Source organism: Cryptotermes secundus, unplaced genomic scaffold (assembly GCF_002891405.2).
Source record: "Cryptotermes secundus unplaced genomic scaffold, Csec_1.0 scaffold1775, whole genome shotgun sequence".
Taxonomy (NCBI): Eukaryota; Metazoa; Arthropoda; class Insecta; order Blattodea; family Kalotermitidae; genus Cryptotermes; species Cryptotermes secundus.
In genome coordinates, this window is record NW_019743175.1 from 19,267 (window position 1) to 33,255 (window position 13,989).

General features: G+C 36.6%; 1 protein-coding gene across 1 annotated transcript in view; it reads left to right on the plus strand.

Annotated features, from left to right (window-relative positions):
* Nucleotides 1-13,989, plus strand: part of LOC111874038 (condensin complex subunit 1) — a 63,827-nt gene that overhangs the window by 4,763 nt on the left and 45,075 nt on the right. Inside the window, exons 3-8 of the mRNA XM_023869169.2 lie at nt 1,240-1,424; nt 3,234-3,382; nt 4,398-4,548; nt 7,175-7,423; nt 8,610-8,771; nt 13,708-13,878. Coding sequence (XP_023724937.1) covers nt 1,240-1,424; nt 3,234-3,382; nt 4,398-4,548; nt 7,175-7,423; nt 8,610-8,771; nt 13,708-13,878 — 1,067 coding nt within the window. The remainder of the gene's footprint in view (nt 1-1,239; nt 1,425-3,233; nt 3,383-4,397; nt 4,549-7,174; nt 7,424-8,609; nt 8,772-13,707; nt 13,879-13,989) is intronic.

Consider the following 13,989-nt stretch of genomic DNA (forward strand, 5'->3'; position numbering starts at 1 on the left):
AACTGGAGAATGAGGAACGCAAGCATAAACTTCCGCCCCTGTTCCCACGTAAGCCATAGCTATAAAATGATGTCAGCAGCAGGCATTCAGACTGCAGAAACGTTTTGTGCAGGAACTGTGTGCATTTTTGTGCACAGATGTTCGAAATTGAGGGAAAAATTTTTTTTGGCATCAGTGTAAAAATTTTAAGAGATTTTAAAATCGGTAAATTAAAATAACTGATTCTATATTCTTCCTAGATAAAAGCAGCATTTATTTCGTTCGTTTATTACAAAAATTGTAGAAATCACAGCATTTTGAGTAACATGATTACAATTTTTATTACTCTACAGTGGTGGGCATTTAAATTAACTCCGTCCCGCTACCACTACCGGAATTTAAATGGCCGTCTCTTAAAGGTTAAGATAACTCCTTTGTATGGGTTTACCGAACCATTGTATAGCAGTGATTTGAGTGGACCCTATAGAAAATAGTCTCCCTATTGTCGAAACTTGTTTACTGATGGTTGGTAAATAAAGCATATGCAATAAAGAAGGAACAAAGCAAATGTAGTCCCACATTTGTTTTCATTTTTTTGAAGACTTGTATGAAGGTTATACCTGACAAACCAGTTTCAGATTCATGCAAGAACTTGGACCAGTAAATTCCCTGAGAAAAAAATACTGCTGGACACCAAATTTTGAATTTTTCACTTTTAAGTAACAGACATATTTGTGTAGAAATGGTCTACAACATGGTAAAAAGTGCCTAACATCATTAATTAATATCTGGGAAAACGTTTACTTCATGGAGATCTTGTAAAACAAAAACAATACAAATTGGTGATGACAAAGTTGATATTGTGTAAGATTTGAGGCTTTCACGGTGGTGACTATGAAGAAAGCAGTCTTCAAAGTTGAAATTGTTTGAATTGATATGGAACAATTCAGTTACTAGTTGCAAAACATATTTTTTTTGTCATATGCGGTAATATATGAGATGCTAACTGGAATTTTTGAACTAACATGAATTAAGCCATGGACAACAAGTTCTTTGTAAGGTTATTGTTAGAATTGTAAGGGTGATGAATTTGTTATATAGCAAGGTGGAAATCTATCAAAGAAATAGAAGGAATAAAAGTAGGCATTTTATGTGTTTTCAGTTAATTTGGCAAAAAAACTGTGTATTCTCTTTATCTAACCTTCATACTACTACAGTAACATCTTTTAAATGTCTGTGGTTTTGTTTCTCTTTCTAAAGGATATGGTGTGCTGCAGAGCAGTTTGGCTCTGCTGCTGGAAGAGGGTGACTTGAATTCTGAGCTGCGATTTAGAACTGTGAATATTACAAAGATGGCAACTTACATTTTAACACAAATGATGCGAGCCTTTGAAGAAAAACTGACTCAAAAATCAAGCAATGGAATACTGATTGATTCTGGAAAAGTAAGATATGCTCAGTTTTTTATTTAGGTATTTGGGCTTGTGTGTTCTTTTTCTGTTTTAAGAACGTTTGAGCATGTAAGGGGTGTGAGTGGTTCATAATACTACTACTTCCTTAACATTAATCAGCCCTACAACTGGTAAGCATATATTCTCAAATGAGGTTATTTATGCTACTCATGGCAGGGTCACAATTATGTGGGTGCGGTAGAGATATCATTTCAAAATTTAAGTTAAATTGAAGTTTAGTTTTTAAGTTTCTATTTGATTTTAATGTGTTGGAAGGGCAATTGAGTCAGTTTTAGGGTCAGTAATAATCAAGAAGTCAGTCAGTTGGTAAAGAACAGTTAAATATTTTACTGAAAAATGTAAAGTACAGAATTGCATAATTTCTGTTCACATTAAACATAATTATGTTTGTCTGAATTCAGCTTGAATTTATATCTGTCTTAAAATTTGGAAGCTTAAAATTAAAATGGAAATAACTGGGTAAATTGATTTACTTGATAAGGAATTGCTGTCTTCTGTGACTGCTGTAGTATTATACAGGGTGTCCCAGGAGGAATGTGCCAAACTTCGGGAGGGTGTTCCTTATGTTAAAGTATGCCGATATAACCCAAAACACCTATGTCCAAAGTTGAACGGTTACGGAGATAATGGCCCNGGGGGTTCATTGTTTATAATTGACTTTCGGTTCTTCAAAATTAGGACACCTCTTTCTAGGAAGGCTGATGAAAGTCTTCCAGTTGTTTCACAAAACTTGGTGTTTACAATGCAATGAGCACAAGTTATATATGCTATGTTATTTGCTATGTAACATCATTTTCTTCCCTGATTGAACAATCTGTCATACCAGTTCTTTGGTAAGAGAATCTGAGGTTAACAGCACTGCTAATGTAAAGTTTAGGACTCAGCTACTTTACATGATTTTGAACTAATTCAAATTCATGTCAATTCTATTTTCTTAAGGTCATTTTTAATCTTATCCTTCTGCCTCAGTCTCATTCCTTTATGCAGTTACTTTCCAGAGATTTCTCCACAGAGATTTTGTGTGCATTTTTGTTTTTGCAATGTGAGATGTACTGCCATAACAAAGAACCTTAATTCAAAATGAAAACTATATTGAATTAAAAACCATAATGCGTGATAACACATTACATACCTGCCTTCAGATTTCAATTGTTTTGATTGTTTTTGGTATACTAAAGTCCTTTCCATGCTTTGTAGTAGTACAGTACGGTAACATGTAATTTGTTTTGGATGCAGTATTATTGGATGCTACTTTTCTTTATTCGGGGGCACGCAGTAGCGTAGTTGGTTGAGGCACTATGCTACAAGCCGGGAGGTCGTGGGTTCAAGTCCCGATGAGGTCATTGGATTTTTTCAATTGACCTCATCCTTCTGGCTGCACTATGGCCCAAGGGTCAACTCAGCCTCTAACAGAAATAAGTACCAGGATTATTCTTGGAATGTTCTTGGGGGTAAAGGGTGACTGGCACGTAGGGCTGACAACCTTGCCGCCGTCTATGAGCCGATTGTCTAGAAAATGTGGGAACCTCAACATCTCACAACCTTATGGGCCTTCATGGCCTGTTACAGGGATACCTTTACTTTACTTTCTTACTTTTCTTCCCTATAGTGTTATAAGCTGACTATCTCTTTGGCTCCCTGTTTAGTGCCTTTTTCATTATGTAGCAGTGATATTTAAAGAGCCACATGGCCAAAATTGAATCTATGTCTTCACTATATTCATAAAAACTAACACTCAGAGAATGACATATGATTACAATTTGTTTTCTGTAATTCTTCAAGGGCCGCAAAAAGAGTAGCAAGAAAGTGGAATATGAAGATTTTAACTGGGAAGCAAAAAGTCACAGTGCCCTGGTCCTTCTATATCATCTTTTGCAGCTTCCATTGAACAAATTGTGGGAACCTCCTATAGCTGAGGAAGAATTTATCAAGTAAGTTGATTTATTTTATGAACAGAAGTAATTAATAAATGCATAAATAAATTAGTAAATAAAGGAGTACACTCAATGATTTGACATTATGTATTATGGCATATAGACCCGTTGCTAGGCAACGACTGCAAACAAACAGCGAGACGAGCCGTTGCTAGGCAGTGGCCAGCATTCCAGGGGACTGACTGGGAAGTGATGTTTTCTGCAGTGTCCGCACCAATGGCTGTGCACGTAACAATGGATGCAACTCTTAATGTTACATTGTAGTATCCTGTTGCACTTTTCACTTAGTGTCATTTAGATTTTTAGTCTCACATGTAACACTGATATTCTATAACATTTATAAAAGATATTCAAGATTTGAGGTTTTCATGGTGGTGACTATGAAGAATACTGTCCTCTGGGAAGTGGCGCCATGTAGGTGTGGTGTGGAGAAGGTCTACACAGCACCACATCTCAGAAGACAGCATTCTTCGAAAGATATTCACTTTAAGAGTTCTTCATTACATGTTTTGGCCAATGTGGTCATCATCAGGCATTAAAATTATTGGACAAGGAAACTGCTGTCTTCTGTTTCATTGCTTAGGTTGTTAATATATATATAAGTCCCCTCGATGTGCATGTGTGTTTGAGGTGGTGGGTTGTATTCCCTCCTGTTGTGTGTTGTGCTGCTTGTCTTGTTTTCAGATGCTTTTGAAAAACATTGAGATTTTTGCAATCAGCATCTGACCTGTAAAGCATATTTTCCACAGTCCTCTAGGTCTGGCATAAGGCAAGAAAGCTTAGGATCAGAGGGATAGAATTACTGGTGTGTACTTCAAAATGTTTTATAGCAATACCTAGAATTTTGAATCTGCAGTAATTTGAGGCTTGTATTTTCAGAGTCACTATATGCTTTGAGCACTGAAACCTGTTCTGACCAGGGGTTCCTTAGCAAGATTTTTACAGTATATGGAGGTTATTATGTGTAAATAGAGAAATTAATGTAAGCCTAAATTGTTACTTTTGCTTACAGTCTTATTGCTGATTGCTGTTATAAAGTCCTAGAAGATCCTGGTATTTCTGCAGTCAAGATGAAGTACATGCGGGAAACAATATTTCAAGTGCTGGGAACGCTGATCAAACGCTACAATCACGGCCTGAGCTGCAGTATCAAGATAGTTCATGTGTGTCCTCAGTTTCTTCTGCAGTTACAGTATATTTAGGTTTGATTGGTTTGGGGTTGCTAATATTATTTCAGTGTCTTTCAGCATACCACTTGTGTGGTATAGGGGATTTATTGGAAAGTTAATTATTACTCAGCCTATCATGGCATCTGTGTTCTTTTATACCCTTTCTTGAAACTGATGAATCCAGTCCACATCTTCACACCCTGTGTTTCTGGAATTCAATTTAATATTACGTTACCACTTTGTTTAAGCCTTCTCACTTCCCCTCACATAAGATTTTCACTCCCCTGTCCAAGGTTGGTTGTGTACTAGTGCAGTGTCCGGACTGCTATATCCAAACATTCTGTAACATGTCATGGCAATTTTTTTTTCAGAACTCATTTTGCACATAGTTTTTTCTTCCCGTGTTGCTAGATAGTGTACGTAGCTACCTTTTGCAATTGCTTATTCATTTCTTTGTTGCAAAATACTGCAGACCATTAGTCTACTGCAGGAAATGGAAACAGTGGCAGGTAAACCAGCTGCAGAATTGATGGAAGTGAAAGTGTTAGGGTTTCTGATCAATATTTCTTATGTATTTCCCATTTCTTGCATGTTTGCTGCATTTTCTTCCATCTCACCTTTCTTGATTTAGTTATCGTAATAATAATAATAATAATAATAGACTAAGACCACAAATTATGAAGCTCCTTATTATGCAGATTGCTGTAGTTCCCTCTTACTTTATTATTACTGGTACCAAATACTTCTTAGCATGTTGATCCATATCCTTTCAATCTGTGCACTTTCCTTGTAATGAAAGATGAAGTTTAACATCTGTGTAACACAACAGATAAAGTTATATTTTTATAGGGTTTTTAAACTTCTGTTTATCGTCATTCCCAAGTGCTAGTAATGTGCCTCATTTCTAATGAGATATTCATATATTATGATTTTGTCCAGTGTTCTAGTAATGAGATAAGATGCAGACTGAGTTTTTAGTTATACTGTATAATTTTTATCGAGCATGTTACTGAATATTCATAAGGTTTAAGAACTTTGTTTAGTAGTATTTGTATATTTCTTGACCTCTAAATATCCTCTATCTGTGTTTAAATACCATGTTACTCTACTCTTAACAGAATAACTCTATGAAACTGTTTAAAAAACCTTGTATCCTGGAATTAAAATTATCAGTGCTTTAGTGTGTCATGGAAAATATTGTGTTTCAAACATGTAGGCTTTGAAGTAAGCCCACGTACTACTCATTGTGTGTATTTCTCAAAAGTTGGATCTTGTTACTACTTTTTATCAGTATATACTTCATTTTTGGACCTCATGTGAGAGTTGTGTTTGACTGTCGCACCATCTAATTAAAATTTTGGATGTCAGTATTATAGACATTGATTTCTTTGAAACTTAGTATGCGTGGTATACTGTTGGAGGCCAGCTTGTTTTTTTACATCCTGTTATAATACCAAGGTGGCAGCTGTGTGAACTTGTGTGATAAGAGCAACAGTAGTACAGTCAGTATAAGTACTCAGAAATTTGTAATTTTTTTTTATGTACAGTTATGTGAGGCATATACAGAGATCTTTAATTTTTTTACTTACAGTTAGGTACAGCATATATTACAGATAACATAAATTTGCTTATTATTACTGACTCTGGTAGGGATCCCTGAAGATTTGTTACTGCTATTACCAAGTTTCATTACAGGATATAAAGTTTGTGTGTGGTTGTTTTTTCTCATTAAATGGGGTTCATGAAGTTTTATAATGAGTAAAAGTAAAGTAAAGCTATCTCTGTAACAGGATGTGAAGGCCCATAGGGTTGTGAGATGTTGAGGGTCCCACATTATCTAGACAATCAGCTCAAAGATAGCGGTAAGGTTGTCAGCCTTACGCGCCGGCCTCGCTTTACTTCCTGGGAAAATTATTTATTTAATTCCTGGTACTCATTTCTGTTAGAGGCTGAGTGAACCCCAGGGCCTAGTGTGGCTGGAAGGATTACGATACTTTTCCCAAAGATCACTCTTTATGTTATCTTCCTTTTTGTCGCGTCTTTCAAGTAGGTGCTTTCCAAGCAGTTTCCCTACCAGAATTCTATGTGTATTTCTGATTTCCCTGATCAAACTATATGCACAACCCTTCATAAACTAGATTTCTCTACACTAACAGTACAAGGTGACAGGTATAATTCACCAAGTTCCTCAGTATGTAATATCATAGATTATCATCTTAGTGGCCCTGTTGGGCCAAAATATCTCCTTGAATACTTTGTTTTCTAGCTTTCCTAATTTATCTTCTTCCTTTACAGTAAGAGAGAATGTTTTGCATTTCTTGATCAGCAGTGGAACACTCGTTTAAGGTTTCTTTGAGGAGCAGTGGTTTTGAATACTAAATTGAGGAAATTTAACACTGAGATTATTGAAATTTGAAGTTTAATTAAGGAAGACTTAATTTTAAATCTAGGAATATTAGATGGGGGTACTGTTGTAGACTTTTGGAAAGTAGAGTGATTACTGACAGGGTAAAAAGTTATTTGGGTGGGATGATGCAGTGGGCCAGTGTACCAAACCCCAAACTTCATCAAATTATCAGTGTATACAGAAGTGACCTGTTTATTCATGTGTGTGTTTCAGTTGTTGAAACTGTATGAACATTTGGTGAGTCCGTTAGCTCAAGGTGTTGTGCAGCTTGTTCAAGAATTTGGTTGCCAGACTATTGTTCGTGAGGTAGTACGTGAGATTAGTGAGACAGACAGTTCTGATCTCATGCAAAATACATCTGGTACAAGAGCATATTCGCAGTTCCTCGTGGAAGTTGCTGAGAGACTTCCAGAGCTTATAATGCCTGCTATCAATGCCCTCACTGTACATCTTGAAGGAGAGGTATGCTTAACCTTTTTAGGGCTGATCTTTGAAAGCTGTACATACTCTATTGTACAGGTCACTGTCATCTGTAGTTTGCACCTGTTTCAATTGTCTGAGGCTGTATGTTGGGTATTTTCCCCATCAATTATTTTTGTTGCAAATATGAGTTGGGAAATGGCTGGCAGTAGTTCTGCAGAAATGTTTTCCATTTCCAAGGGCAGACTTTATTCTTCCATCTGTAGGCTATTCAGTGAACTTCATGTTCTGCTTTCTAATAATTTTTCGCTATTTGTCTTTAAAGTCCATAAAAATGGTGTTACAAAGAAAGAAAGAAAGAAAGAAAGAAAGAAAGAAAGATAGATGTTATCGCAGGTGATATTTGAACTATTTTGGATGAAGAATGCATTAGCAGTGGGGATTTTTCTCTCTTGCAAATTTAATAGAAATTTAATGTTAATGATGAGAGTGGTTATGTCAGTCAAGTCATTGTCCATGGAAATAATGATGGAAAGGCTGATGACAGTAAGAAGGTATGTGACTAGTTTAAGAAACAACAAACCTTGATAGAGGGTTCAAAGATTTATTTACCATGGATGATTGATTTGTATAATTGTGGATGTTTTATGTAAGACCACTGAGGCCTGCTGTCACTTGACTAGTGGAGACAGAATTCAGAATATGATGAACTTATCTAGAAAGAATATGTAGATACCATTATGTTCCTGAATGCAATGTTCTAATAGGAGAAGACAGTGATTTTCAAGGGGTTTATCATCTTCTAGTGGTACATCCCATGGAAAACCATAAAGTGGGGCTGTGAATCTTTCCATGGCATGCATGGTGGCTTCATCCTACACTTTGCATGAGCTACTATAATGTTATTTGGATTCCAGACAAGCTTTTTACCACAAGAATACATGATGTGATAAGTTAGTTTCGAGGTGGCCTGCGGTATGATTGAACTTTGAACAAAACTTCTCTGCCAAGTGGAGGCAGAGTAGAACTTGTTGAGTCATTTGCTTTTAATTTCAAAATTGTAATGTATGCCACTCAAAGTAACGCCTTGTGGAATGAAGTTGTGTTGCTATGGTTCGTAAATTCCAGCACATCACTATTTCCTGTTGTGACATGAGCAGCACCATTTAATAACACTGTTCTACTCAGTACTTGCACATAAATAATTGCAGTGTTTTACTTTTTCCAGTCTCCAGTGATGAGAATGTGTGTCTTAGGAATAATGGGAGAAATTGTGCTACGTATGCTGAGTGTAGAGAATTTAGATGAGAGTTCCCGTGATATGCGAGATCAATTCCTCGATCATCTTGAGGATCATTTACATGACGTGAACGCATTTGTGCGGGTGAAGGTAAGATGTGTTATAAGACAGTTAAAACTATATACAAGAATTCTGTATTTCTCTGCAGAGAACTGATAAAGCTGATGAAGATTCTGCTAGACCTACTGTGAAGCAACATGTCCCATGCTTTGATACCAGTTTACTATAGCATGAACTTGTCATATTCTAGTTACAGTAGAAGTGTGCAAATTACCTGATTTTAAATGCCTTCTGCCTCCATAAACAAGTTGAGGAACATGGTACACAATGAAACAAACTGCTGGAGTGATGGGGAAATTCAGGGGATGTCATGTGATGGACATTTCTTAGTCATTAAAACTTGGTTGGGGCAAGCAACTCCCAGATTATGGAGTAGACAAGGGTAGGACAGGATGGGTAATGGGACCCTTATGGACTGGTAGCTATAAATAACTACTGCAATTACAGTTGCTACAGAAGTTACAGGAAAACAGTAGGCGCTAGTTACATACCTGTATCATTTGTTAAAAGGTGCAGGAAAGAGAGTCCTCGCTTTATATGATGGGTGTTCTCTATGATATATTGGGTTTCTGGACTTTATCCATCGTCCTGGTTCTCTATGTTTTACATTAAGAAACGTAGGGTTTCAGTGGTTTTTGTCACTAATTAGGTCCTCATTATAATCCATGTTTTCTCTATCACAGTTCCACTGTGTGTGAAGTAAAAAATTGCTAATACATGTCCAGTTGGATTGTAAGGTACTTCACCATGCCACAGAATACATATCTGCAATTGACATACACTGTTTTATGTTCAGTAATTTAATATTATGCTTCTGTTTGCTTGCTCATCCTTTGTTGAGTTTGAAATAATTTTTTCAACGCAGTATAAAGTGAAAGGGTAGTATCATAAATATCCATAGTCATGTATGAAGTAGTTCTGAACATTTATTGTAATGTTACTTTTTGTACAAGATTAATTAACTAAGGTCTCATTCATCTGCATACAATATAAAAATACAGCAATACCTTGCATAGTCCGGGTAATTGGTTCCGCCTGTATCCAGGACTGTTTGAAATCGGACTAATCGAGGAACTAAATACATACAAAAAATGATAATTGGTTCCAAAAAAATTCTCATTTTTCAATAAATAAAACGTGATTAATAAATTCAAATGTCTTTATTAGAAATAATTTAAAAAATTCATGTTTTTTTTTTTGCAATTCATTTTTATTCTCTAAAAATTGCAATATTGATGTCTGCACATTTTTCTTCTTCACATTTTCTTTTTGCACTCATTATTATTATTATTATTATTATTATTATTATTATTATTATTATTATTATTTTCTTTTATTTTAAATGGGTATTAAAATTTAATTGTCACAAATGGACTTTACTGTAGATTTGCATATCGAAAACTGGTAGACAGAAGTTAATTCAGCATTAAAGTTCACAAACGTCAACTGCTACTCGTGCCCCGTAGCTTACACATTAAGGACAGCAGTTGTGATCGCACTGAACTGCAATCAGAGTGGTGTCTTTCACACGTTTCACACTTAAGACCTTGAGCTCTAACAGTTGTAGGCACTGTTACCAAAGTGAGATAAAAGTCAACACAGAGCATGCCTTGTCAGTGCTCTCCCCGCCTCCCTGTCAGAGCTCAAGAACGAACGACCCAAGCATAGGTACATACATATACAACGGGGAACCCCAGAAAAAATTGAAATATATATTGTATTGCATAAATTTAAAACCACATAAAAATAAACTGCACAAAAAGAGACTTGACTGTATAAAGGGAAAAACCGATCATTTATATATTAAAAATAATTTTGTGTACTAATTTTCTAGAATTTATTTTTATTTTACTCAATTAAAATTTAGTTTGTTTTGAAATTTTCAAACCAGACTGATCAAAGCCAAACTATGTGAGGTATTGCTATATCTCCTTAGAGTAAAATGACTGGAATGTTTGATGGGCGCTCACCTCCATCAAGTATTAACACTATGCAGACCAGCGATTTAAATAGTTAAATCACCCTGGGGACCGGCATTTTTAAACCTACTACCCTAACTTGTGCACTCTTCACTTAAAAATTAATATAAAATCTCCTAATTAATTTTATGAATTAAATTTTTTGGAGAACATTTACCAATGCTCCTAGGAGTGCTTGAGAGTGTAATATTTCTGGAAACATTCCCATTTGTGAAGTGGCATTACACAGAACTTGCACATATAGACAGTCATACTCCTTTTGTTGTGTACTGTGCAAACATGGCATCGCCTAGAAGGCTGCTTCCTCTTGGCATGTTCACTCTTCACAATTTTCACGAGGGTATGTTTCCGCATATCACCCGATAGTCACCCAGGGGGGTCAAAATGAGGCGTGCGTGGGGTGGGAGTAGACGGCCCCGGTCGTACTAAGACTGTGTCTGCCACCGGTTCTGCCGCCACCATGTGGTCTGTAGCCCAGGCTTTTGCCACATTCAGCAGAAATGCCTTGTATTTCAATTTTGAATGAGGGTTTAGATTTTTGAAAACCAAAAATGAATCAAAATGGCACAATTTATAAGCCACAAGGCAACTTTCCTTGTCCACTTTACTGTTTTCCAAGGAAGAGAATAATAGGCCAAGTACTGATCGGCTCTATCAACTCCCTTCATGAACATATTATACTTGGAAATAGAAACAGGCTTCTTTACCTGTCCATGTCTCCTTTGAACATCAACCATGCTCAAATTGTGAATTGTGGATTTGGGTCTGATGGAATTTGCTTCACCCCTGGATTTCCAGTAAACTGTCCCAAAGCAGGCGTTTTGTCTACTTTTCCCCATGTGGCTGTCCCCGCAATGTTGCTACCCGCACTTTCGTCAGAGCTACTGTCACTTTCACTTTCACTGTCTGTGGCCACAATTTTTTGTTCACTCCTGCCACACTCACTATCAGATTGTGAGTCGCTATCACTAGCAGACTCACAAGGGATGTCAGATAGCTCATCGGGGAAGAAGTCAGATATTTCTTCTCCAAGAAAACGCTTGGACCTCAACTCTTCCGACCTTGATCCATTTTGCACTAGTAACTTCCTGCGTGGTGCATGCAGCTGGAAGATGAACAAAGGCATTTTCTTTTGAAGTGGGAAAGGAAAACAGTTGGGTCATAAACAGCGGGGTCATGTTACTGACTACGAAGCAAACATTCAAGAAGTCTATCATGCACCAGGCATGCGTCTGCCTGGCGCCAGTGCAGGGTATAGTGTGTTTCAACATAACGTGTCCTAAAATCATAATAATATGCCACCGGTCCGCCACGTTTAAAAGCACTGGGCATAAAAATATGCCACTGGTCCGCAAAGTATTAAGATCAAGAATGTTTAGGGCTTTACATCCATTCCTCCTGTACACATGTGCACAAGGGAAGGTTTACCTGTACTTGTATTTTACTTTACAGTGTGTTCCCTGAGCATTTTGTGGTTATTAACTTCTCAGTTTGCTCGTGAAGTCTAATGGTTCATTCTTGACTGTCACCATGAAAACTTGCTGCTCAAAACTAGCTCACAGTTTTACTTTCTGTTTTTCAAGATTCGTTATAAAATTATTCTCATACCTTTGTCTCATTTTTCCAATTCGCCATCATTACTCTTCCCAGCATTATGTGTTGTTATGTGTGAGTTTTACGAAATAAAATATATTAATCTGTTTATTGGCGAATTAAACTCACCGAATCCAAATCAGTACATATTGACTTTATAAACTGAGGATTACACAACAATCAATCTTCATCAATGGCACTCAAGTTCCATACACCAACACAGCGAAATATCTTGGAATAACTCTAGACGTCAAGTTATGGTGGAAAGAGCATATCAAGATAAAACGTGATGAGCTCAACAGTAAGCTCGGAAAAATGTATTGGTTGCTTGCACACAATTCCGAGCTATCAATCCACAGTAAACTTACATTATACAAACAAATTCTATGTCCAGTTTGGAGTTATGGTATCCAAGTCTGGGGCTGCGCCAGTGAATCCAATATTAGGGTGATTGAACACTATCAGAACAAAGTGCTAAAGTGTATTGTCATCGCACCATGGTACATTCGTAACAGTGATTTTCATCATGACCTTGGGATCGAGACGGTTACAGATATCGCCAAGTCAGCCACCTCTCATGAAAAGAGACTCCAAAACCATGTCAACATTGAAGTGTCCAGACTTCTCAACGTGAACGATATCATTAGACGACTAAAACGGAAGAAACCGTTTGAACTAGTAAAATGTTAAAGTACTAAGTAATTCAGTGGAAGTGACTTAGTTTTAATTTACATAGTATATTAGGTTTAGAAAAAATTAATCGTTAGTTATCCAACTGGTTTTAATTGTAATTATGTTCTGGGTTACCCAGCCTTTAATTAATAAATAAAAAAAATTAATCTGTTTTACAGTATTTGTAATAATTTTTTTCATTGATACTTTTTATTATCTTTTTGTTATGTTAGAAGTCTTAGTGGTTGATTTTGACCTTAGCAGGTGCTTAGGTAAAAAAAAAATTCAATCTGTACAGAAATTGCTGTATCTGATAACGTGTGCTGTCTGTAACCATTTTTATTTTATTTTTATTTATTTATTTTACATAATCAAGGAACACATGGAAAAAATTGGTTTCATACGTTTCAGGCTTTTGGGGAGTTTTATGTAATTGACTGCCCTGTGATAATATAACAACGTTTTTGTTGAAGAAAGCAGTCTTCTGGGATTTGGCACCGTGTATGTGTGGTGTAAACTGGTTCTCACGGTCTCTTCGATTGCAGATTTCTTATATTTTTTCTTCTACCCTGAAGATGGAGGCGATACGTTCCTCCGAAACGTCGGTTAACACCACATATACACGGTGCCAAATCTCAGAAGACTGCTTTCTTCATAGTCACCACCGTGAAAGCCTCAAATCTTACAACTTTTTTGTTGCTAATGGAATTGCACTCTTCCAGGTTCTTCAAATATGGCAGCGTCTCTGCCAAGAGAAATCTATTCCTTTATCACGCCAGGGTCAAGTGTTGAAACTGGTTGTAGGTCGCCTTCATGACAGAAGTTGCAATGTCAAGAAAAATGCCATGCATTTGGTGACTGCATTTCTTGAAGGGAATCCATTTGCAGCCAAGGTTTGTTGTACTACTTCATTTTGAAAGCCGTGTTATGAATAATTGCATGAAAATATGTCACTCTGGAAAAATATTGTGTTTATGTATACTTTTTATGGATAGTAACAGGAA